We start from the raw sequence: 27,457 nt of genomic DNA, 5'->3' as shown, positions 1-27,457 counted from the left end.
AAGCAAGCGCACGCTCTCCCTCTCTCTCTCTCTCGCTCGCTCGGAGATCACAACATCAAGTAAACAAGTCGCGTAAGGCGAAATTACTACATTTAGTCAAGCTGTGGAACTCACAGAATGAAACTGAACGCACTGCATTTTTTCACAATGACCGTAGTCCGCCGCTTGTGCATAACGGAGTGAAACTGACGAGCCTGTTCAGCGCGGTAGTGGTTTCGCTGTGCTGCATAGCACGCTTTTCTGTACCTCTCTTCGTTTTAACTTTCTGAGCGTGTGTTTAATCCAAACATATCATATCTATATGTTTTTGGAATCAGGAACCGACAAGGAATAAGATGAAATTGTTTTTTAAATCGATTTCTGAAATTTAATTTTGATCATAATGTTTATATTTTTAATTTTCAAAGCTTGTTTTTAATCCAAATATAACATATTTATATGTTTTTGGAATCGGTTGTGACCAAAGCTGGATGTTGTGGGTGACACTGACACTACCAGAAACTGAAACCAAAATGCACAATGCAGTGAAAGGATTCTAGGCTTGTGAATGACTAGTTACGTGCATTCTATTCATATCTTAACACTATTCTGACACAGACACACACTCTCTCAAGAAAATAGGAAATAATATATAACAATATTATAACATTAGACGTTCAAACTCCACAGCTACGGCTAGTTCAATGAGTATAACCAAAAAGGCGATATAAATTATGTGAGTTTATTCACAAAGGGCGTATGTACATAAATGTGTTCAACACATGCAACAACAACAACAACAACAACAACAACAACAACAACAACAACAACAACAACAACAACAACAACAACAACAACAACAACAACAACGCACTATCATTCTAATAATCAAACTGAGACCAAAACATGATACAAGTGAAATAAACCTCCAGCCATGTAAAAGGTGGCAGTAAATTGCAGAAATAATCAGTTACATTTTGGGACAAAGCGTAATGACATCTACACCCCAAAAGTTTCAAGTAAATACATGTTTGTTAGTAAAATACACTCTTCTACGTTGTAAATTTGTAAGGAAAATAAGATATCTAATGAACATACACAGGAACCAAAAGCACGGATACTATATACACAACCCGCAATGAGCATGACACGATAGTATGTTAAACAAGCTATGTACAGCAAAAAGAGATCAACACAAATAAAACGGTACTTCCATTCAACCATCACCGACACCATCAACTGTTATAAATATGGTGGACATTAAAATAAAACAGAAGATAATTACAGCACAAAAGGATAGTATGCACACAACGTTCTGCACGTGTGTTCTCTTTATTGTTCAACAGTTGCTCTCACACACACACACACACACACACACACACACACACACACACACACACACACACACACACACACACACACACACACACACACACACACATTAGTGGTTTTGCAGTCATTTGGGGTCGGCTGTGTATCAAAATGCCATCTTGCTCAAAACACAGGCATTTGGGGTCTCTTGTTTTACGTGTTAGAAAGTTTCTTAAAACTTCAATGAGCGTTAAATGCCATTTTAAAGTGTGAAAACTCATTTCAGGATGTTATTACATAAAATGCAACCTCCAGCATGATTTTTTAGAAAAACAGGTATTTGGGGACGATGTTTGCTGTACAGCAGTGAAATGGGGACGTATGTGGACACAAAGTGCAGAGCTACAATTACGTCATCGGTGCTATGAATGTTTTAGGTGTTAGAAAGTTTCTTAAAACTTCAATGAGCGTTAAATGCCATTCTAAAGTGTGAAAACTCATTTCAGGAGGTTATTACATAAAATGCAACCTCCAGCGTGATTTTTAGAAACAAACAGGTATTTGGGGACGATGGTTGCTGTACAGCAATTGTGTACTTCAGTTCAAACCTCTCTTGAGTATACCCACCCCATCTTCTTGCCCATGGTTGATTGCATGGCCATTGATTTATCAACATCAACTGAGAAAACCAGGCTCCCTAAAAACCATTGTAACATATTCAGATTACCCTCCTGCATGCCAATGCCTGTGTACATGCAGACGAATTAAATTTGAACAAAACTCGAGCAATTTCAACATGAGAAAAAGAGATTCTTGTCTGCTCCAACGGTTGCAGTGGAAATATATACATATATTTAAATTTGACTGCAAAGCCTCTTTAGTAAAGTAAATCGCCGTACATAGCCGGTAAAATTGTACCCTTTCGTCTTAATTTAAGTTAACGGTAATCTGGAAAATGGGCGGCGAAAACAATCTCTTTATTGCGCTACAGGATAAAGACAAAACACAGTTCAAGACTTAACCTGGTTTCTTTCACTAAGAAAGGAAACAACAGGAAGCTAATATTAAACATTAATTGCGCAACGAAACAATTCATCATCTCCTGGCCTGACAGGGCGCGATGTTTTCCGACTAGAAAACGCGAACAAGCTGAACATTCGAACTAAATTGAACGAGCATGTGATTTCCCATACATTCGAACATAAGGAACAAGTTAAATATACTATAATATGTAACAAGGATCGGCGGACTCAATCGCTGCGGTGTTATGTGTATCTATACATATTAAGCTACATAAATGTAATTAACACCCTGAGCTGCTGGTAACCAATGCCAAAATTTACAAAATTAAGACTAGAACCCTGCAACAACTAGACTAGTAATCACGCACATGTACAATGGAAACTTAAGAGTGGCAGTTTATTCAGCACTGCTTTGCGGTGGGCGCAATGCTTTTCAATTGACACATTATACAGGGTAAGTTACATCTCGCAGTGTTACTCAATTATGCTAAAAACAAAGGCCCTACCTCACGCCGCTTTACTTTTGTATATAACAATTGAACAAACATTGCGGCCATTTAATAACCCATGCGCTCATATTGACCTAGTTCTCACGGGGACACGAGAGTTTGTAATGTTGGTGTTCCCACTCTCTTGCCTTTCAACAGCAAAGACCAGTGACTTCAGAAACAGACGGGGATAAACGATTTCTGAGCTGCTCATAAGGTTGAATGTAAATTCTTGACTCCAATAATTGTATTACCCAATATTGACGGACTGTGTGATGATATCTTCTGCTATGGTCTGTTGAGACAGTGATATCAAAATCGAGACCGGAGGTCGAGATTTTGATATCACTGTCAAAACAGACCAATAGCAGAAGATATCATCACACAGTCAGTCAATGTTAGATATATTGCTAATTCTCTGGACATTTTGTATTTACTGTAAAGAAATTACAAAAGTATTTGTCTCAGTTTTGGCTGTTCCATATCCCTCCCTCTGATTATTATTTCTTTTTGTTCACTCTTTTCTTGTACTTTTCAGTATTTAGAAATGTCTTTTCTTTCAAAAAGTCTTTAGTCCCTTGCTCAACTAAATTCTGGGATCATTACATTTTCATATATATTTGTTTGTTTTTAAATTTGGGTGTTTTTGTTTTTGAAGTGGGGAAGCAATAAAGAGGTCGTCGATATCAAAACTGATATCGACGGAAATGTCGTCGATATCACTTTTACAATGAGCTCAGTTTTTCCCAATTGACCAATGGAAATCCACGTAACATATGCAATAGCAATATAGCTTTATGTTTGACCTTATATTCCATTATTTCTTGAAGTGTAACGTCGACGTCATATCCTTCAATACTTTCCATAACACCATCGCTGGTGTTGAGTAAACTATTCCGAATGCTCTGCCTGTGGTTGAAAAACTTCATCATTTTCACAACAGCGAGAACAAAAAAAGAAAACAAAATCCAGATCACATCATTCGTTCGGGCTTCTTATGTCCAATGTCTGTCACAAAATGTGTTGGTCGCGTCGTTCATTACACAACCCATCACTTCAAAGATGATCACTTTACTTCAATAAATACTATATTATCAAGGCGCCTCTTTCGTATCAGAAATTTGTGAGAGGTGTCATATATATAGGTGTCATCTTCAACTTGCCTTTCACGTCACCTCTACATAAACATAAAATACTACTGTACTGGCTTTTCATGTACATTTTCACACATCAATCAGCAATTCGTTATCATTCACGTCACGTTTCTTTTATAATCGAAATGTGATGGGTGGACTGACCTTTTGTGTACATCATGAAACGTACTCTTAAGCCGTATTATTTAAATCAATCTCTTTCAAACGAGATATTAAACATCTGTACTTAGTTGTAACATACATCACATATTGGCCGATATCCGACAGCTGTACTGAGTTTTCACATATACATAACCAATGATTCCCATAAGCAGTATAATCCACATCCACACGTATAATATTTTCCATATGCGAAATCCAAAGGCTGTACTGAATTCTGACTATACATGACATATTAGATATCCGACGGATGTAAGCCTACATAAATCATCAATTATTTCCTTAACCTTTTTCCTTCACATCCATATTTTTCATGTACATTACCAAAACTTCCACAATCTATCTATTATCAACTCTTCATTATCGGAAATCCGACGACCACACAACACCAACAACTCCCTTCAATCAAGCTTTATCATTCATCAGCCTGTCCCCAGCCTCTGCATCCTCCTTGTCCTTGCCCGTGACACTCAGCAGAACAGGCTCCTGAACGTCCACGGTGTCTTCCATACCGGGCTTCATTGCCCACGGCTGAAGAACTCCAGACGCGAAGATGACGTAGAAAATGGCGCCGAAAAGATAGATGGCGGCTGCCACGTAGAAGACGATCTGCCACTCCGCTCGCGTCTGGTTCTGTAAGAGATACAAGACATCAGACATTGTACGATCTTTGTACTGTGGATGTGGCTATGGCAAATGATTCAGATCGAGACAGTCATTGTACTGCGAGAACAATGACCGTCGAGATCTGTGTCAAATGTTTTTGTTTTGTTTTGGTAAAAAGTACAAATATTATTTATGAATCGCTCCATTTGGTTAGAATTATGTTGATTTGTTACGAGGAAATGCACACGAACGTGCAATCTCAGCTATGAGTTTTAGTCGGCCTTGGACGTCACAAGGCTCTAAGAAGGGAAGTCATCCAATGTTCAGTCAATCCATAAGACTCACACTACATACACACCTCTTCAGTAATGACACCAACGACGAAGGGAGACAAGAACCCAGTGACGGCCGCGATGGAGTTAGAGATTCCAAAAAGGATGCCAGCATACTGGGGAGCGATGTCCACGTGGTTGACCAGGAAACCGCTGTACTGGAAGCCAGCAATGGAGACGGCCATAACCAGCAATGCAATGGCCGCCACGGGCTGTGTACAGTCCACATACCCCAGGGCGATCAGTAGAGCCCCTGCTACAACTTTGCCTGCAAGAAAGAGAAGAACATGATCTGATAAACAAAGGGAACTGAAAGCGCTCTAAATGCATACGACATGTGCAATAGAAGAAAACATGGACTTTAAAGTTGTTGATGGGCTGGGGTCCATATCTGTGTCCATGGTTTAGACTTCTCTTCTTGGAATTCCGTGCAGCTCCATTTGTGTCATGCTTTGTTTCCCTTGTCATCTTCGGGAGTAAAGATATAATAATAATAATAATAATAATAATAAATAACTTTTCTATGGCGCGAGTCACATCAATTGGCTCCAGGCGCTTTACAAATTCATTATAGAATAAACTAGCACAAATCAACAAGCATACAAAGCATACATTTAACTGAGACATAACACCAAGAACCCAAGCACTAAGCAAAACTTAGCGTACAATGTTAAAAGTACACACACACACACACACACACACACACACACACACACACACACACACACACACACACAGACGCACGCACGCGCACACACAAAGATACCATTGACAAAGAGACCATAAAGCACATACAGGGTAGAGAGTTCCAAAACAGAATAGAGTTGTGGAGAGTCTACTCAGGCTAAGCAAAGGCTTTACGAAACAGGTATGTTTTGAGTTGGGTTTTGAAGGAGGAAAGGCTGCTGGAATCACGGATAGAACTTGGAAGCGAGTTCCAGACGGTCGGAATCTGGTACCTAAAGGTTCTTTCACCAAAGGTCTTGGTCCTGGTTTTGGGGATGCGAAGGACACTTTGAGACTGTACTTTATAACTTTGTTTGCCTGTCCAAGTTAACAAAATGAAGTCACCTATGTTCAACCTTGATTGGAAACTATGGTATATCCTGTTCCCACTCCTGAACATCGATACCATGTTTTGGAAGACAAATCCGTATGCAGGCTGTTACATAAAACAACAATACCATATGTCCTTATCTATCAGCCTAATGAACCAATAGACGATGTTGGGAAATAACTCAGTCGGGTTTGTATGGGTTGTGAAAGAGTGAATACCCTTGCTTTTAGTGGGTCAAACAATCCACACGTGTTTATATGTTCCCTCGTGAAATTATAGGCCAGAAACACGTCCACAGAAGTACGTCTGGATTGTTTGTCTGACTAAAAGCAAGGGTATTCACTCTTTTGCAACCCATACAAACTCGCCAGAGTTATTTCCAAACATCGTCAATTGCAGCTATAATATTATATTTCGCTTTGCAATGTCTCGATCTCTTCACCAAAAATACTATTATCTTAGTAAAAATTTATCATTGCTAAAACCACTTACGACCTGCATAAGTAGTTTAACCTCTATCGGATTCATAGGCCCATACCCAATCTCCTATATGCATTACCGACATATGCACATCTGCTGTCTAGACATTTACAAACTGCCAGCTGCGCAAAGTTTACGGGAGTATCTTTGTCACCTTCTTAACTGATCAATATAATATGGAAAAAGACATGCTGACGGTGAAAATATACTAATCGTGCATTCCCACCCCCTCTCTGTATCTGTCTGTCTGTCTGTCTGTCTGTCGTTCTGTCTCTGAGTGAGTGAGTGAGTGAATGTGAGTGTGTGTGTGTGTGTGTGAGTGTGTGTGTGTGTGTTTGTGTGTGTGTGTGCGTGCGTGCGTGCGTGCGTGCGTGCGTGCGTGCGTGCGTGTGTGCGTGCGTGTGTGCGTGCGTGTGTGTGTATGTGCGTGCGTGCGGGCAGATTTTGCCTTACGTTTTCAATTGTACTCTGTACATGTAAAAAGGACAGGTTGGAAGATTAGGCTAAAGCCTTTATCCTTTTGTAATCAAGTTCTGAGTTCTGATTCTGAGTTCACTCTCTCTCTCTCTCTCTCTCTCTCTCTCTCTCTTTCTATCTCTCTCTCTAAGCTCTCTCTCTCTCTCTCTCTCTCTCTCTCTCTCTCTCTCTCTCTCTCTCTCTCTCTCTCTCTCTCTCTCTCTAACACTTACCAAAAGCATCCATGACCTTCCTGGTGGCCCCTGTGCCGAGCCACTCTTTCCGTCTGATCAGGTCCGACAACCAGCCCGAGAAGTTCATGGTAGCCCACATGCCGATGTAAGGCAGTGCAGACACCAGACCGTTCTGCAAAACGAATGTTTGCATAATTATTCTTGATCCGTCTTGAACTAATCGATGACCGGGACAAGACCTCTTACAACAGCAGCAAATCTATTCAAAGCTGCACTGTATTCGAAGATACCACACATTCTGCCAAAAGATGTTGTTTTGTATGATACTACAGGGTGGTACAGGTCTCATACCTTCTCTGCAAAATAATCTTTTCAGAGGCAGCATGAACACGAACACATTCTGTGTATTACCAATTGTTGAGTGTCAGTATTCTTTCCAAGCTCTATGTAAAGCCAATTCTATTAAGCATAATTGATAAACTCTACTCAAAACATCACACACGTTAAATAAAATAAATACAAAATATTCAATATAATATAATAACAACGTTTTCCTGTGATATCCCTTCAATGTGAATAGTTTTTAAAGATTTGATCGAGAACAAAACAGAGAATAAGATCGACGCTGAATTTTTCCTCTGAAGATGACCTCCCTGCGTTCTCCAGACAAGAAACCTCAAAAACAATCCAAGCAACGTACGAAGGCCTTCTTTAAATGAGCCCGAGTTGACTTCGCGAAGACTTTGTGAAGTCTTGTCACTGAAAATTCAGTGCCTAAGCTTCGTGCTTATTCGCCCAATTAATACCAGCCTTTACGCAGCTTTGAGTCAACCCAGAAGATTGCTCACAACCGGCAGAGGTGGAGACAGCTGGTGCGGCGTTCGTCAGCGATCTCAGTGCCGTGCCCCTACGACCCTGGCGGGTTACGGGAGCAGTAAACAGTGAGCAGTGATCAAGACTGAGGGACTTACCGAAGCAATGTCAAACTTGAGGACCTCACTGATGTAGGTGGGGATGTTGGTGAGCAGGGTGTAGGCGCCCCAGTCGCTGGTGATGTTGCTGACGATGATGGCGTAGTTGGGCAAGGACGTGGCGATACTCTTCCACGGCACGTTTTTCTGAAACAAGTCACAAATACATTAGACCTTTACGCGAGGTATGAGCTGAGCTGTACAGCATAGTTCTGACATCGCGTATAGAGACTGTGATGGATCATGGAATGATGGATATACTGATGCCGTAAATCTTCCAAGGCACATTGACAGACAAACAGACAGACAGACAGACAGACCGTTGGACCAGGATTTCGATTTTGGATATTACAACAGATTCTAAGATAAGAGGGAAGAAAAAAAGAAAGAAAGAAAAAAAAATAGAAAAAAAGAATGAAAGAAGGGAAAAGAAAGAAGGAAAGAAGGAAAGCAAAAGAAAAGAAGGAAGGAACGAAGGAACGAAGGCAGGAAGGGCGGAAGGAAGTACGGACGGACAACCCAGACAGAAGGACAGAAACAAAGACTAGCCTACAACCAAATAACCAGCCAACAAACAACTGACCTTGTTTTCATCGGACTGCGCCACGGACTTGAGACTAGACAGGATGTAGCGACGCTCAAGCTCCGTGATACGGCCGTGCACCGCTGGGGAGTTACTGCTGAAGAACAGCCACAGGACGGCCCACACCAAGCATACAACACCTGTGTCCAACACACAGACACACTTTAGAGTTTGAGTTACTGCTAAAGAACAGCCACAGGACGGCCCACACCAAGCATACAACACCTGTGTCCAACACACAGATACACTTTAGAGTTTGAGTTACTGCTAAAGAACAGCCACAGGACGGCCCACACCAAGCATACAACACCTGTGTCCAACACACAGATACACTTTAGAGTTTGAATTACTGCTAAAGAACAGCCACAGGACCGCCCACACCAAGCATACAACACCTGTGTCCAACACACAGATACACTTTAGAGTTTGAGTTACTGCTAAAGAACAGCCACAGGACGGCCCACACCAAGCATACAACACCTGTGTCCAACACACAGACACACTTTAGAGTTTGAGTTACTGCTAAAGAACAGCCACAGGACGGCCCACACCAAGCATACAACACCTGTGTTCAACACACAGACACACTTTATAGTTTGAATTACTGCTAAAGAACAGCCACAGGACCGCCCACACCAAGCATACAACACCTGTGTCCAACACACAGACACACTTTAGAGTTTGAATTACTGCTAAAGAACAGGCACAGGACGGCCCACACCAAGCATACAACACCTGTGTCCAACACACAGTCTCAGATACACTTTAGAGTTTGAGTTACTGCTAAAGAACAGCCACAGGACGGCCCACACTAAGCATACAACACCTGTGTCCAACACACAGATACACTTTAGAGTTTGAGTTACTGCTAAAGAACAGCCACAGGACGGCCCACACCAAGCATACAACACCTGTGTCCAACACACAGACACACTTTAGAGTTTGAGTTACTGCTAAAGAACAGCCACAGGACGGCCCACACCAAGCATACAACACCTGTGTCCAACACACAGACACACTTTAGAGTTTGAGTTACTGCTAGTAAAGAACAGCCACAGGACGGCCCACACCAAGCATACAACACCTGTGTCCAACACAAATGCATTAAATACAATGATCAAAACAAATGAAGTAACACAAAACTAGGTTTGGTAAGGGTTTAAAGAGTTGCCTGCCCCTAAAAGAGCGGTTTTCCGGCTGAATAATGTGGAAGAAACAAAGGATCTGCATTATTGTGACCAATTCGGGCTTGTTTAGGATCAACACTTCTTTTTCTAGCCGTTTCTAAGCCTCTCGTTCCATAAAGTTGAAGCAAACTGTGAGCAAAAATCCAAAATTGCCAATGGTCCAAAATTCAGAATCGAAAACCAAGAATGGTATGTAATTACATTTACAAATTTAACGTTTTGTTTTGTCAATAATAAACGTTTCAATTACCTACCATTCTTGTTTTTTTTTTAATTCTGAAGCAAACTGTACGTGTGAAGCTCGCCCTCTTGAAATGTTGCGTTCTGTCATAGGACTGTTCTTTTACGTCCCTTATTCCTCTAGTGTCTAGGGCCGTTTTGTCTGATCTTGAGGTCAATTTGATGTACGGACCAGATCAGGCACGGATGCCCTTGCTTCTGAAAATGGTAAAATGCTTCACTACGACTCAGAAATGAACAAAACTCTGTACGGCCAAATCCAATATCAAAGAGACTGCCAACGTTCCAAAATTCAGAATCAAAAAACAAGAAAGGTAGGTTGTTGGAACGTTTGTTATTGACAAAACAATAAATTCACAGATATTTCGACCCAACGGTCTTTTTAAGTGAACAGACAAACAAATATTCACACAAAATTTATCTTGATAACATTTAATTATAAACTTATCAAGATACATTTTGTGTGAATATTTGTTTGTCTGTTCACTTAAAAGACCGTTGGGTCGAAATATCTGTGAATGTATTGTTCTGTCAATAACAAACGTTCCAACAACCTACCTTTCTTGTTTTTTGATTATGTACGGCCAGGAAAAATTGTCTTCTGAAGATCTACAGACTGCTATATACATGTTGATACAGTAATTGTGTGTATTTCTTTCTTAACATAATGCAATATGTTTCTAAACAACCAGAAAACAAAAGATATATATATACCCCAACAACAAACTATTAACTGCTGCCTACCCAGTACATAGAAGATGGAGGGCCAACCATCTGCAAACCCGTACTTGCACAAGAAACCCGCCAGAGGAAAGGTAATCACATTTCCCACCTGGGCACCTGCAAAGAACAAATAACCAGTTAAATATCATTCGTCCAATGTTCTGGTCAGTATTGTTATGTTTTTCATGAAGACCAAAGTATGACCACAAAGACTTATGCTTATACATGTAGTCTACGTTTTTGTATTTGCTCATTTATTACATCTAATGTAATGTTTGCGTGCATATACAGTTTGTGAAGGGAAGTGATAGTTAAGGAAATGGCCTGCCTTATCAGACATTAAAGATTAATCTGCGTAGTAATACTTCTCGTTTAACAGAAGATGTCGCTTCTCGAATTTCTTATGTTTGAAACAATTACCATTGTAGTATTAGAAATAGCCCTCGCATACCGCAGGGCATAGGACAAGTTTTCTCTGAGTGCAGTAATCAACTAATCATCAGTACTAGAGGCTATAACTATTATACTCTGTAGCTTTCTCACGCCAAAAAGGACAATCATAATCACCATGCTGATTTTCGTTTTCTCACGCCCAAATTTCTGACCATTAGTACTCAGCACCAATACAAAAAGCCATTATTTTCTCCCATTAGCTTTATCCCACAAAAATGACAATAATTCCCTTGCCCTCAGTGACTGATGTACATCAGTGTAAAAGCTTTCAACTTTGAGCTCCAACACTTACGTTTACGAGAATGATTAATGGCGCACAATATCGGCAGCTGTCAGCAATAATAATAATTGCTTTTGTATTAGATAAGTAGCAGCTCTCGGTGTCGATTCCATAAAGGTGAAATATATTTTGAGTATTATCCGTTTTGTACACGATGGGTAACAATGATCAATGTTGTTCTCGCACAGACGAGATCTTTCTTGGTCTAATTCTTAAACATTACATTCTGAAATCTCAATTTTTACGAAAATTATGAACAGGTAGCAAAGCTGTTGTTAATACCTGGTAACCTTTTTTTTTATGCTGACTAACAGTAACAAAATACAAAAACCCTTCACACGGGGCTTTACAGTTTACAGAATAAAAAAAAAATCAAAATAAATCGCAGAACTGAATTTTATTTGATTGTACCTGCAAGAGACACAATCTACCAGCTACAATTACCTGCATAGGTGAAGGCCATTAGTTTGGTTCTCTCCAGCGGTGGGGCCCACGATCCCCATAAACAGTGCATTGCTGGGAAGGTTATTCCCTGGACACACATCACATAATTCTTATGTCTTCGAGATAATACCTACCACTTGCTCATGAGAATGATACACGCATGCATGCATGCACGTGCACGCATGCAAACACGCACGCACGAACACACACGAACACACACACACACACACACACACACACACACACACACACACACACACACACACACACATTCATTTTTTCTCATACCAGCGCCCCCTACCAACCTTCCTGCTCTTCCGTCTCCAACCAATCAAAACCTCTTCTCCACTTCACACCTAACCCCTTTTCAAGCAAGCAAACAAACATACAAACGTTCCAAAACGAAGGAAAACACGCACATCAAAACAAACATACAGGGCAGGGCCTAGGGGCGGGACCAAACGTCTGGTAGGGAGGGGCATCCAACACAAAGCAGGGATCAGGAACCGGCCAGAAGGACCTTCACCCCCCAGATGCTGTTGACATTTAGCACAAGAAAGGGGTATTTGGGGTCTCTTCTTGCGAAAAACGGTACATTCACCGGGTAAGGGGGGAGGGGGAGGGGGGCCTTCCTGAACCCAGGTACCCTCCCCTCCCCCAATATGCTGTTGACATTTAGCGTATGAAAGGGGTATTTTGGGTGTCTTCTCGAGAAAAACGGTACATCTTCCAGGTAAGTGGGGAGGGGGAGACTTTCGGAATCAAGGAACCCTCCACTCCCCAGATACAGCCCGGGCATATCTTCAAACTCACCGAAACAGCACCCAGCAGAATTCGGACGACCATCATGCCCTCAAAACTGTGGACGGCAATGACGGGTGTCAAAATTGTCAGGACACCGGCCATCAGCATAGCTACTCCGAAGCACCATTTGCCTCCTATCCGCACAGCCAGCAGCCCGCTGGGGATCTGGGACACTAGGTACCCCCAGAAAAACGCCCCCAAGACCGCACCCTGAGACTTCTTGTCCCATACGATGGTGCCTTGCTGAAAACGAAAGAGCATTCTCTGGTTATGATGCAAAACAATTCTCTGGAAGAAATCTTTCAACTTTTTCTTTCTTTCTGAACTCTTACTTTTCTTTTAAATATAATTCCCCTTTCTTCATTCCAAAGCCTTTTTGAGTGGTGTGTGGAAGATCGAATTAATTAAGGGGTTTGCCTAATTATTGAGTATTTCCAGTAAAAGATTTCCAAGTATTACCCATTCTATTTTTAGTAATATTGGCACATGGAAAAAACCCAATGGGCGCTTGTATCACCGCACGTCTATTGCAAGAAATGTTCGTTGATCATTTGTTATGAATGAACTTATGCTACCATCTATGAGGAAGATCCTGAAGGCATCAAGAAATAAATGTTCAATTTTTCTGATCAATCGGGGCCAAACACCCCCCCCCCCACACACACACACACACAAAGTAATCAAAATGAGGAAAAATCAATACCATATATAAGGAAGATCATGGAGGCATCGAAAATCATCACAAATGTTCAAGTGTTCTAATCAAACCGATGAACATGATTGTAGAAAAGTAATGAAGAATAACTACCATCTACATGTATAAGAAAGACCCTGGAGGCAGCAACACATAAATGTTCAAGTGATCTAATCAAACGAATGAACATGTAAAACAAAATGTTATGAGAAATAACTACCATCTATAAGGAAGACCCTGGGGGCAGCATTAAATAAATGAATACCATATCTAAAGAAGATCCCGAGGTGCCGTTCCCCGAATGAGCCTTGACCACTGCAGCACACTCCGTGTCCACTGACACTGGCGACTGTGTGGTCACAGAGCTGTTGGTGAAGTTGCTGTTGGTCATCATCATGTTGTTGTCGTCAGCGGCGGCGATGGCGGTGCGGTTGACCATGCAGACGATGGCCACGGAGAGGTTGACTCGCACGGAGTAGACGAGGATGAACCCGAAGAACCCCATGACCGCCAGCCCAAGACGGGCTGATGTCCAGAAGGGCACTGAAACACATTATGCAGAGAAATTTAAGTTTTACTCCCTCACGGCAGGCATGTTCCCGGCTTTTATTCACCCCGACTGTAGATGAGATACACAGGTGTATCCGTGTTTAGGTCCGCACTTATGGCAGAATGACCGAGGTCATTTACGTGCCACTGTGGTGACACGGGGGTAGGACATGGATACCGTCTCTGGGTCTGCACATAGAGTTGACTCGTATCCGTCCCGGTCCGGATTCAAAGCCGGATTCAACCGGATGTTACCACTGCAACATTCAAGCGTTGACTAAAGCTCTCAAGGTCATACACGCCGTATAGATGGGGTTTCGGGTAGCGTTTGCTGTACAGAATCCTGTACAGGATGTTCAACCCTATCTTTTCAAACTCGTAGCCCCGGATAGTCATAAATAGACCCAAAGCTTTAACCTCTCAAAACGTTAATGCGACGGTGACATTTTCATGACAAATGTTGGTCTGCTTACTTACCATTAATGACCGATTTATTGTCAAATAAACACCAATATTACTCCTACATGCGTATACAAACATTAAACGAAGCATCAGTCATACCAAGGGGAAGAACACCTTGACACATGTGTGACCAAATAACTGTATTATATTGTATGTGTGACAGAAAAAACACCACCAATACAACCAGCAACACTCCCCACGCCCCCCCCCCCTCCCCCCACACCTCCTCTAAATGGTCTGCTGGCATTAAAGCGGTTTCCAGAAAGACTCTCTTTTCCACCTCTCATCCGGGTCGAACAAAAGACTCTTTCGATCACAATGCACATATATATAGGGGAAGGGCTCCTAATATGGACCACTTTTTGTTTCATGCTAATAACTAGCTTGTTTTCTTGCAAAGAAGTTTCATTTTGTGTTTGGTAGTCCTTTCTTAGGTTAGTTAAATAGCTTTGATACACATTCAGCAAAAATTAAATACAGAAAAAATCACAAAGGGTCCATATTAGGAGCCTGGGCGCCTAATATGGACCAGTGAAGCGGCCTTCACGAATCACTGTAAAAAGCCCCCTATATTTCAAAATAACATGATACAACTTAGTGTACAAGTCAGCCTAATTAAAATATGCTTTAGATTTATCTGTTTCGCGTTGATGAGAGCATTATTTGAAGCACACCAGGAAACTAAAGAAGCTTATCAAAAACAGAACGAAAATAAATGAAATTATCAACTTCCACGAAAAGAAGACTTTTTGTTGCATTTTTTTTAAATCTCGAGGGCTAGTTATAGGTTATTTCCAGCAAGCTTCTGAATGAATTAATGAAAATAGCCTTTAGCTTTTATTTTCTTCGATTAGTTGAAGGTGGTGCATATTAGGACACTCGCACATACTTTGAGATTTTGCTTTTATTTTTCAGTAGAAACTCGGGGTCAACACTGCTAAAATGTAACAAAGACGGTTTTAGCTGTCATATATAGCCATTTTTGTGTGATAAAAGCTTTGGCTGGGGACAGAAACGAGTCCGTTTTAGGCGGCAAATTTAGAGTGAACGCTGCCAAAAGTGAGAAAAAGAGAAAAAGCCTAACGGTTTTTAGATTTCTGTTTCTGCAACTGTTTTGACATGTGCAAGTTATCCAGAGAGGGTGAATACAGCGAATAACCCTTATTTGAGCGCTCTAGCGCCGTTAGTTTGTCAGAACTGAAGGTGGTCCATATTAGGAGCCGGTCCATATTAGGAGCCGTTCCCCTATATACCCATCCCACTGAGCCAATCCTGCAACATCGTAATTATCTCTTCCTAGCCAAACTGGTGTCTTTATTTACGCTTCATCACAATACCACCAGAAGAACATCAAGTGCGAAAAGCTGTCGTTGCATCAGCTTTCGTCAGCCTCACAGGCAAAGTACTTGATCTGAGGCCAGATTAATTTGGTTCAGTCTTTCTTGCTAACTGATTGCTTCCCCCCGACCCCTAACTCCCCCCCCCCCCTAACTCCCCCCCACCCCCTAACCCCATCCCGTTTTCATACAGGTGATGTACTTACTCAGGGGAGACTAACTTTGTTCTGTATTGCTAATTTAGTCACAGGACTGAGATGGAGTTCTGGTTCCAACGTTCTCGACCAATTCATTTTGTTTGTGTGTGTGTGTGCGTGTGTGTGTGTGTGTGTGTGTGTGTGTGTGTGTGTGTGTGTGTGTGTGTGTGTGTGTGCGTGTGTGTGTGTGTGTGTGGTTTGTTTTGCATTTGTTAACCCCCAACATCGGATCATTAACAATCATTCCTGTCAGCTATAACATGAGGATGACCATCTTGCCACCCTACCCCCCCCCCCCCCCCACACACACACACATCGACCCTGTCATAACTTCACAAAATTCTTCGAAAAAATTTAATAGTTATTAACGACGTCGGCATCCATTTTCCTCAGTTTTGAAGGTGATCTTAAAATCCAATTATTTGGTTTAATTTTTTTATTTTCGATTGAAAAAGTGAGACTAAATACTTGAATTATCGTCACCTTTGCACGTAAGGCGTGATCTCTCTCTCTCTCTCTCTCTCTCTCTCTCTCTCTCTCTCTCTCTCTCTCTCTCTCTCTCTCTCTCTCTCTCTCTCTCTCTCTCTCTCTCTCTCTCTCTCTCTCTCTCTCTCTCTCTCTAATGTGACCTTTGCACGTAAGGCGTGATCTCTCTCTCTCTCTCTCTCTCTCTCTCTCTCTCTCTCTCTCTCTCTCTCTCTCTCTGTCTGTGCAGTGGTCTGCCAACATGATACCCCCCCACTTCGCCCCCCCCCCCCATGCTTCACAGCGGGACGAACCGCCCCACAAAGCACTCGACCTATCCAGGCCATCAGTGATGGCTGAGTACTCCAACTGTGATGTACCCTTCTACCCGCCACTACATCCTCACGTGGTGCAACTGCTGAATGTGATGGCTAGTCAGTTGTCGACTCGCCAGTAATTACACAGTGTGTGTGTGTGTGTGTGTTTCTGTATATGTGTGTGAATGTGTGTGTATGTGTGTGTGTGTTCTGTCATTTTGGTGTGTGTGTGTGTGTTCTGTCATTTTGGTGTGTGTATGTGTGTTTATGTGTGTGTGTGTTTATGAGTGTGTGTGTGTATGCAATCCTGTTCCTGAAATTTCGTAACCAAACGCCGGGATTACCACGCGAGAAAAGCAACATTTATAGTACTGAGACTCTGCTTTCCAAGGAGTGAGTAGTGTATTCGCTCTCTTTTGTTTGTTTGTTTGTTTGTTTGCTTAACGCCCAGCCGACCACGAAGGGCCATATCAGGGCGGTGCTGCTTTGACATATAACGTGCGCCACACACAAGACAGAAGTCGCAGCACAGGCTTCATGTATTACCCAGTCACATTATTCTGACACCGGACCAACCAGTCCTAGCACTAACCCCATAATGCCAGACGCCAGGCGGAGCAGCCACTAGATTGCCAATTTTAAAGTCTTAGGTATGACCCGGCCGGGGTTCGAACCCACGACCTCCCGATCACGGGGCGGACGCCTTACCACTAGGCCAACCGTGCCGGTCGCTCTTTTACTGCTGTGAAGTTATACAGTGGTGTATACAGTGACGACTCTTCTGATGTACAGTCTATGTACATATATATATATATATACGTGTGTGAACATAATATGGAGCTTCATTTCGGTTGTGTGTCAGTAATGAGCCGTGAAGCAAAAACTGTCTTGAAGTGACTTGATATATACAGACTTTCCTCCAATCGAAAACTGACTGACTTGAAGTGATTCACGATACGGACTCTCCTCTCGTGTATAACTCGTGTATCACACACCTTTATCCTAGACTAAACAAACCTCATTTACATCTCAGGTTCTCCCCCCATCCTAAAAACCGCCGATGTTCATCACTAGTGGTTTCGGTTTTTTATTGCTCATGCAGAATATATTTTTTTTAGGAAACATCAAAAGAACACTGGAGCCGACACCATAATTAAATATACATTTTCACCCCGGCAGACTCTCATCCCAGCGAAAATCTCCTAGTGTATGGGTGCCAACTTCCGTGCCATTAAAGCCGTGTTCTTTCTTCCGTTAATGACTTGTTTTGCCATACACGTACAATTCCACTCGTGCAAAAACACGAGTGTACGTGGGAGTTTCAGCCCACGAACGCAGAAGAAGAAAGAAGAAGAAGAAGAAGACTTGTTTTGTAAGTGTCAGTGCGCATGCTAAAAAAAGTTACGAAGTGAAATGATTTATATACTGTACTTCCCGCACTCACAGGCCAAGCCTTTGTCTTGAACTTGTTCCTCTTAAGTTCTGTTCACATGGCAGACTTTCAACCAACATTCCAACCGGCAGGGTTGGCCTAGTGGTAAGGCGTCCGCCCCGTGATCGGGAGGTCGTGGGTTCGAACCCCGGCCGGGTCATACCTAAGACTTTAAAATTGGCAATCTAGTGGCTGCTCCGCCTGGCGTCTGGCATTATGGGGTTAGTGCTAGGACTGGTTGGTCCGGTGTCAGAATAATGTGACTGGGTGAGACATGAAGCCTGTGCTGCGACTTCTGTCTTGTGTGTGGCGCACGTTATATGTCAAAGCAGCACCGCCCTGATATGGCCCTTCGTTGTCTGCTGGGGGTTAAGCAAACAAACAAACAAACAAACAAACCAACATTCCCCCAACTTTCAAGCAATTTTAGTCGGCACCAAAGTCAAATCAAAATCGCTGCCCATGTGAACAGTGCAAACGCTCAAACTTAACTAGTTTTAAGCAGCGATTCTCGGCCAGTTCAACTATCGGAGCTACCTCCTATTGCAAGAAGAGCAGTTTGGATAGCTATATATAACTCAGTGGATAGAGCCAACCAATCAGCAAGTGCGATAAGAAAAGTCTGCGCAAAATATGCGTCAAGTCACGGCCGAGTCGTTAACGGTCAACTGAGTTTTCGAGTCGCTGCTAAATCTGGCCAAAATCGAACCTAAGTCGCCAGGGCCGTTCGCATGGAAAACTTTTCCCCGACTTGGCCTCAACGACTCGGGAGCCATTTTAAACCGACAAAAGTTGGGGAAAAGTTGATAGAAAGTCGGCAAGCAAGGAGTGTTGATTGTAGTTTAGCATTATTATCATATACCAATGCTGAGCACTCGCGGGGCCACTTGGTTCAGAGATGGTGACCATGCCATCCTAATGGAAAGATCACGTATGTGTATGACCGTTTCCAATCAACCCGCCATAGAGGTAGCCGTACTCCGTCTTCGGAAGACTTTAAAATGAAGAATCCCGGATAAGGGGATGCTATGTGAGCAGGCACTCACAGAAGTCAAGGACCACAAATAGGATCACTGCTGATCATGCATGGCCGGTCATCCCTACGCAAAAATAACAACTGTTTACTTTTTTCCCAAAAGGACATTTCAAACCAATAACTCGCCAAATCGACGCCACTGGGCACAGCAATGTTATTACATGTATAACGATGGTAAGAACGTTAGCCTAGGGCCAGGAGTAAAGGAGTGAAGCTGAGGTCTTTGGCTGACACAAAAACTAAACCAACACTCAGCTTACATCACGTGCACAGTACCTGGGTGTTCCACCTGAACACCATCGGGTGCTCTTTTATCATCCGTGTGCCATCCCATTCTATCAATCACAAAAATCATCTTGCAGAAACATACTTTTTTCCTCAACGGGCATGTATACGACTCTTCCGTCGCGGATATTGACTGATCATTTGTTCTTGAGTAAAAAAAGTGCACCGCGGTATCCTGGTGAATTTCTGGCGTATTTTGGCAAGTAAGAAAGTCTGTTAAGGTAAATTGCTTATCGTGCATGATTTCATATGCACCACCAGAAATATGTTGAGGCGTTTACACGAGATGAGGGAACTTAAACACGTGCCCGGAATCAAAAGCCTGGCTATTTCTTGTAAAGAGCGTGATTTTTTTTGTTAATTCTGTAAGTGATCAATCTTAAAACGAATTACACAAATCAAATCCTGTAAGTCTCTCATTAATTTGGCGTAGTCGATTTTGCGACGTTTACTTAACGAACCTTTGGCAAGATCTTTTTGGTAAAGTTGACTTCGGGCTCAATTAAAGGACTAGAGGCTTTATAGAATGTAAGAGTGCATGTGGACAAAACTCTCTTAATTAAAGATCGGTTCAGTAGTTTGGTCTGAATCGCTCTACACACACGCACGCACGCACACACACACATACACCACGACCCTCGTTTCGATTCCCCCTCTATGTTAAAACATTTAGTCAAAACTGGACTAAATCATGATGCCTCTGCCAATGTGCTAAAATAGTTCAGCAGATAATTCCCACTCTTTACAGAATGCAGCCACGCTATTTTTGTTGGTATTTTTCCAAGAAAAAGGATAGGAGTGAAGATTATCGTGTACGTGGGAAGGATAGTACCTTTGCGCACCATCACACAAGGCAAACCCAGAAAGCCTCATCACTTTTTCGTTGCAATTTTTTTTCTCTCTCATCATTGTCTTCGTTGCAGGAGTTTTTCCCACCATCATTATCTGTGTCTTGTCAGCGTGTGGTTGTCATTACGTTGATCTCTCTCTCTCCCTGTAGTTTCATTATTGTAGGCCAGGTATTTGTGAGAAGGGCGAAATGAGCCATGAATTAGCCGCCGCGAGGGGAGACAACTCTTTACATGTGTGAGAGACAAAAAAAGAGTTGCTTTCTCCTGAGCGTAGGTTTCTATGGTAATACATCTACGTGTTTATCTTGAATATCGAATTAGGCGCACCTCGAGGGGTGCATAATTATGAGTGCATTTCTAAGTGCATATGAGTGCATTTCTGAGACAACAAGTTTGAGAAGAGAAATATTAGTATTTTTTTCTCCCCACTGACACAAGTAAATTTTGGGTTAGATTATTTGTGTGTTCGTTTTTCACTCTCTTGAGTATGTTTAGTCTAGGTTTCTTGTGCAGGTGAATTTCCGGTCTCCATTTATTATTGCATTTTCAGACCACCAGGAATCACACACCGGCAATCAAAGTGGAGGGAAATATGAAGAAAAGAAAAAAGACACATAACAGACAACAAAAAAGAGAGAGAGAGAGAGAGAGAGAGAGTGAGACAGACAGACAGAGACAGACAGAGACAGACAGAGAGACAGACAGAGAGATAGACAGACAGACACAGACAGCTAGACAGGCAGGCAGAGAAAAAACAGACAAAGACGAAACAGACAGACAGTCACACAAACAGACTGAGCTTTAGTCACTGTTTTAACATAACAGTTAGCATCCATTAATTTATATTGTATTTTGTGTAGCATTTCAACGCCAACTGCCATCCCCCGCCCCCTCCTTCTTCTTCTGCGTTCGTGGGCTGAAACTCCCTCGTACACTCGTGTTTTTTGCACGAGTGGAATTTTACGTGTATGACCGTTTTTTACCCCGCCATTTAGGCAGCCATACGCCGTTTTCGGAGGAAGCATGCTGGGTATTTTCGTGTTTCTATAACCCACCGAACTCGGACATGGATTACAGGATCTTTTTCGTGCGCACTTGTTCTTGTGCTTTGCGTGTACACACGGGGGGTGTTCGGACACCGAGGAGAGTCTGCACACAAAGTTGACTCTGAGAAATAAATCTGTCGCCGAACGTGGGGACGAACTCCGGCTGACAGCGGCCAACTGGATACAAATCCAGCGCGCTACCGACTGAGCTACATCCCCGCCCTGCCCGCCCCCTCCCAACCCCCGCCCCCTCCCGGACCCCTGCCCCTCCATCCTACCTCAATTTCCCGAAGCAATAATCCACCGTTTCCCGTTGCTTTCTCATCTTACCGGTTGTGACCACTAAAACAACAGTTACCTGTCAGCGGCCTTAAGAAGGCAGACATGCAAAAAGCATTTACAGCTTTTTCACCTTCGTCTCAAAATGCAAAATATGACTTCAAAGGAGTTCGGGGCTTCGACTTGCACAACAACTAAAGTCTATAGTTGAGAAAATGCTGACTCTAAAACGGAACAAGAATAAGGCATACGTGAAGAAAATGTTACAATGTTGTTTTTATATTTAGTCAAGTTTTGACTAAATATTTTAACATCGAGGGGGAATCGAAACGAGGGTCGTGGTGTATGTGCGTGTGTCTGTGTGTGTGTGTGTGTGTCTGTGTGTGTGTGTGTGTGTGTAGAGCGATTCAGACTAAACTACTGGACCGATCTTTATGAAATTTGACATGAGAGTTCCTGGGTATGAAATCCCCGAACGTTTTTTTTCATTTTTTTGATAAATGTCTTTGATGACGTCATATCCGGCTTTTCGTGAAAGTTGAGGCGGCACTGTCACGCCCTCATTTTTCAACCAAATTGGTTGAAATTTTGGTCAAGTAATCTTCGACGAAGCCCGGGGTTCGGTATTGCATTTCCGCTTGGTGGCTTAAAAATTAATTAATGACTTTGGTCATTAAAAATCTGAAAATTGTAAAAATAAATAAAAATTTATAAAACGATCCAAATTTACGTTTATCTTATTCTCCATCATTTGCTGATTCCAAAAACATATAAATATGTTATATTCGGATTAAAAACAAGCTCTGAAAATTAAATATATAAAAATTATTATCAAGATATTGACATAAATGACTATGCTCAATCCCTTCCAACATTATCAGAGGTTGCGTCAGACTCCCTGGAGGGTATGATTACGTTAGAGGAAGCCTCAAATGCATTAAAAAACATGAAAAACGGGAAGAGTCCTGGCACAGATGGCTTTACAGTAGAATTTTTTAAATTCTTCTGGAAACAGTTAGGTGGATTAGTGGTTAGATCTCTTAACGAGGGTTTCTTGAATGAGCAAATGTCAATAACTCAGAGGGAAGGTATTATTATCTGCATACCTAAAGGTGATAAACCCAGGGAATATATTAAAAATTGGCGACCGATATCACTGTTAAATGTTACGTACAAAATTGGTTCAACTTGTATCGCAAATAGGATCAAAAAGGTACTTCCTGAATTAATAAATTTAGATCAAACTGGTTTTGTGGCCGGAAGATATATTGGTGATAACCTAAGGTTAATCTACGACATGCTACACTATTTAAAAGAAGAGAATTTACCAGGTTTAATAGTCTCACTTGATTTTGAAAAGGCTTTTGATTCTGTTAACTGGAATTACATGCATAAGGTATTAAAGGCTTTCGGTTTTGGTGAAGATATTTGTAACTGGATTTTGGCTTTTTATTCAAATTTAAGTGCTTCTGTGATTGTCAATGGTAAATCATCAACTCGATTTCCTATAAAACGTGGTTGCAGGCAGGGTGACCCAATCTCACCTTATTTATTTATTTTGTGTGCTGAAGTGTTAGCCTGTAAAATTAGGGAAAATAATGATATAAAGGGCATTCAGGTTAATAACACAGAACATAAGATAAGTCAGTTTGCAGACGATACAACCACATTTCTTGAAGGCTCGAATCAATCTTTTGTGGAATTATTTAATACTCTTGATGAATTTACTTGTATTTCAGGACTTAAACTTAATTATGATAAAACTTGTAATGTTTGGGCAGGCAGTGAACGAAATAACCCCACTCAGTTTCTTCCACATAGAAAAATGACTTGGAATCCAGAAAGGTTTAAGATCCTTGGACTGTGGTTTACAAATGATTTGACAAAAATGGCAGAAATGAACATGATGGATAAGTTCAATGAAGCCAAGAAATTATTCAATATTTGGATGAAACGTTCTAGTACACCGTTAGGCAGAGTTGCAATATTGAAATCATTAATACTGTCAAAACTGGTCTATTTGTGGATTCTGCTTCCAAATCCACCACACAATATGATTCAACAGTTGCAGAAGATGTGTTTTGATTTTGTTTGGGACAGAAAAAGAGATAAAATGAAAAGAACTATTGCAGTACACTCCGTGCAAGAAGGAGGTATATCTATTCCAAATATAAAAACATACATTATGTCTTTAAAATTATTGTGGATGAGAAAAATTTTTCTTGGTCCCAAGTGGAGGGAAATTCTCTTGCGCAACTGTCCGGAGGTTGAATCAGTCCGAAATTTCGGACCCAAAATATTAGCAAGAACAAATGTTAATCCTTTTTGGAGAGATGTTTTTGAAGCATATTTGGAATATTATGGAACATTGGAAGTTACAACTAAAGATGAAGTTCTTGCAGAACCTCTGTTCTTCAACAACAAGTTTAAAATTGGTAATAATTCCTTTCATTATAAAAATTGGTCAGACAAAGGTGTTTTTTATGTGAAAGATTTGTTACAAGAAAATGGAGTGTTCTTGGATGTGGAAAGCTTTAACACAAAGTATTCACTTTCTGTCAATTTTTTGGAATACTATGGATGTATTAATAGTATAAAATCATACTTGCTCAAACATAACACTGTTGTGGAAGATAACCAATGTATGCCCTGCATAAAGGCTATTAACTGTATTACAAAGGATTCAAAAGGATCTAAGGTGTTCTATGACGTGTTGATAGGTAAAGCTTGTATTCCAAACGCATGTACAAACTGGGAAAAAATACTAACACAAACACCAGTTGAATGGCCAAAAATATTTAACGTTACTAGGAAAATTCAAGAAACAAAATTGAAGTGGTTTCAGATAAAAATAAATAACCGAATACTTGTAACAAACTCAGTCCTTAAGGAAATGAAAGTTGTTAATAGTAATTTATGTAATTTTTGCAAAGTTGAAAAAGATTCGATTTACCATTACTTATGCAAGTGCCAACATGTCAGAACCTTTTGGGCTGAGTTTGAACAATTTCTAAAAAGGAAATGTGACAACTGTATTAGACTAAACCTTACTGATAACTTGATACTTTTTGGTTTTGACAGTAACATAAAGACAGATCAAGGCTTTGATTTCATACTCTTGAACGCTAAATTTTTTTTTTATAAATGTAGAATCAATAACATCAGACCATGTTTACGCGTATTTTTGAAAGAATTATCTTATCTACATAAAATTGACCAATATGTTCACAGTATTCATATGAAACAATATCAGTTTACCCTTAAATGGGCTCCATATAATGCATTATTAGCTGCCATATAAATTATGTATTATGTTGTTTTGTCAAATATTTATGTACCTTGAATTGTTTGACAATTAATTCATGCATGCCTGAATAAAAAATGTTGAAGAAAAAAAAAATTATTATCAAAATTAAATTGTCCAAATCAATTTAAAAACACTTTCATCTTATTCTTTGTCGGTTCCTGATTCCAAAAACATATAGATATGATATGTTTGGATTAAAAACACGCTCAGAAAGTTAAAACAAAGAGAGGTACAGAAAAGCGTGCTATCCTTCTTAGCGCAACTACTACCCCGCTCTTCTTGTCAATTTCACTGCCTTTGCCATGAGCGGTGGCCTGACGATGCTACGAGTAAAATGGCATTGCGTTTCATTCTGTGAGTTCGACAGCTACTTGACTAAATATTGTATTTTCGCCTTACGCGACTTGTTACATTTAGTCAAGTTTTGACTAAATGTTTTAACGTAGGGGGGGAATCGAGACGAGGGTGTGGTGTATGTGTGTGTGTGTGTGTGTGTGTGTGTGTGTGTGTGTGTAGAGCGATTCAGACTAAACTACTGGGCCGATCTTTATTAAATTTGACATGAGAGTTCCTGGGTATGATATCCCCGGAAGTTTTTCTCATTTTTTCGATAAATACCTTTGATGACGTCATATCCGGCTTTTTGTAAAAGTTGAGGCGGCACTGTCACACCCTCATTTTTCAATTAAATTGATTGAAATTTTGGCCAAGCAATCTTCGACGAAGGCCGGGGTTTGGTATTGCATTTCAGCTTGGTGGCTTAAAAACTAATGAGTGAGTTTGGTCATTAAAAATCGGAAACTTGTAATTAAAAGTATTTTTTTATTAAACGATCTAAAAACAATTTCATCTTATTCTTCGTCATTTTCTGATTCCAAAGACATATAAATATGTTATATTTGGATTAAAAACAAGCTCTGAAAATTAAAAATATAAAAATTATGATTAAAATTAAATTTCCGAAATCGTTTCAAAAACTATTCCATCTTATTCCTTGTCGGTTCCTGATTCCAAAAACATATAGATATGATATGTTTGGATTAAAAACACGCTCAGAAAGTTAAAACGAAGAGAGGTACAGTAAAGCGTGATATGAAGCACAGCGCAACCGCTGCCGCGCCAAACAGGCTCGTCACTTTCACTGCCTTTTGCACTAGCGGCGGACTACGTTCAGTTTCATTCTGTGAGTTCCACAGCTTGACTAAATGTAGTAATTTCGCCTTACGCGACTTGTTTGTTTGTTTGTTTGTTTAGGTTTTCTTTGTAAATGGGTTTTAGCGGTGCATATAAAGAGTGTGCTCTTTTGCTTAAGTTCAGAAATAGGTCCCCCCCCCCCCCCTCCTTTCCACCATCTTCTTTCTGTCATCAGGGAGAGAGAGAGACAGAGAGACACAGAGAGAGTGAGAGACACAGAGAGAGCGAGAGGAAGAGAGAGAGATTAAGAGAGAGAGAGAGAGAGAGAGAGAGAGAGAGAGAAAGAGAGAAAGAGAGAAAGAGAGAGAGAGAAAGAGAGAGAGAGAGAGAGAGAGAGAGAGAAAGAAAGAAAGAGAGAGAGAGAGACTGACGGACAGAGGGGTAGGGGAGGGGGGGGGGTCGGCTGAGCGACACACAGAGACAGGAGTGGGCCCATGGGGGTGGGCGGGGTTGGGCAACTCTCTACAACAGTAAACACAGACAAACAGACCGACCGATCGACAGACAATCATACAGACTGACAGACAGACAAACACACACCAAAACAAGACAGACAAAACGAGCAACAACAAAAACCGAAGAAGAAACGGTGATTATCCTAATTAACGGTGTTTATCCTGTTAATTCAGTGCACGTTCGCTTAGCTGCACGTTAACTTAAAATGTTCTTCACTGCTGATTTACTGCCATCAACTCCACAATGGGGTTAGTAGGCCGCAGTAGCACCCTGTTCCTCCCCCACCCCCCTTGTTCTTAATAAAACGGCAAAGAAAGGGGACTTAATTTGGACTTGGAATCTTGCACAGAGATTAAAGTGACCGACTGCAACTCAGACAGATAACAACCTACAGACCTAACTCTTGTATACTATAACAACGTAACTCTTGTATACTATAACAACGTTACTCTTGTCGACTTCAATGCTACTTCAGCAACAATCAGAATCTTGCTCTTTTCAGGACCCTTTTGATCGTTATTTATCATTTTTAATTAAAGCAATATCAAACCTGGAGGTTCAGAGACCAGCTACTTCATTGTTTATCATGACCACCACATATCAAAAACATCATGCAAGAGGTGTTGT

General features: G+C 41.2%; 1 protein-coding gene across 1 annotated transcript in view; it reads right to left on the bottom strand.

Annotated features, from left to right (window-relative positions):
- Positions 1–707: 707 nt before the first annotated feature.
- LOC138982081 (sialin-like) overlaps positions 708–27,457 on the bottom strand; it is a 52,084-nt gene continuing 25,334 nt past the window's right edge. Inside the window, exons 3-11 of the mRNA XM_070355304.1 lie at positions 13,883–14,160; positions 12,933–13,166; positions 12,120–12,207; positions 10,964–11,059; positions 8,793–8,932; positions 8,210–8,356; positions 7,278–7,410; positions 5,078–5,319; positions 708–4,746 (exon numbers count right to left, since the gene is read on the bottom strand). Coding sequence (XP_070211405.1) covers positions 4,519–4,746; positions 5,078–5,319; positions 7,278–7,410; positions 8,210–8,356; positions 8,793–8,932; positions 10,964–11,059; positions 12,120–12,207; positions 12,933–13,166; positions 13,883–14,160 — 1,586 coding nt within the window. The 3' untranslated portion in view covers positions 708–4,518. The remainder of the gene's footprint in view (positions 4,747–5,077; positions 5,320–7,277; positions 7,411–8,209; positions 8,357–8,792; positions 8,933–10,963; positions 11,060–12,119; positions 12,208–12,932; positions 13,167–13,882; positions 14,161–27,457) is intronic.

Source organism: Littorina saxatilis, linkage group LG12 (assembly GCF_037325665.1).
Source record: "Littorina saxatilis isolate snail1 linkage group LG12, US_GU_Lsax_2.0, whole genome shotgun sequence".
Lineage (NCBI taxonomy): Eukaryota > Metazoa > Mollusca > Gastropoda > Littorinimorpha > Littorinidae > Littorina > Littorina saxatilis.
This window is presented reverse-complemented; position numbering and strand designations above follow the sequence as displayed.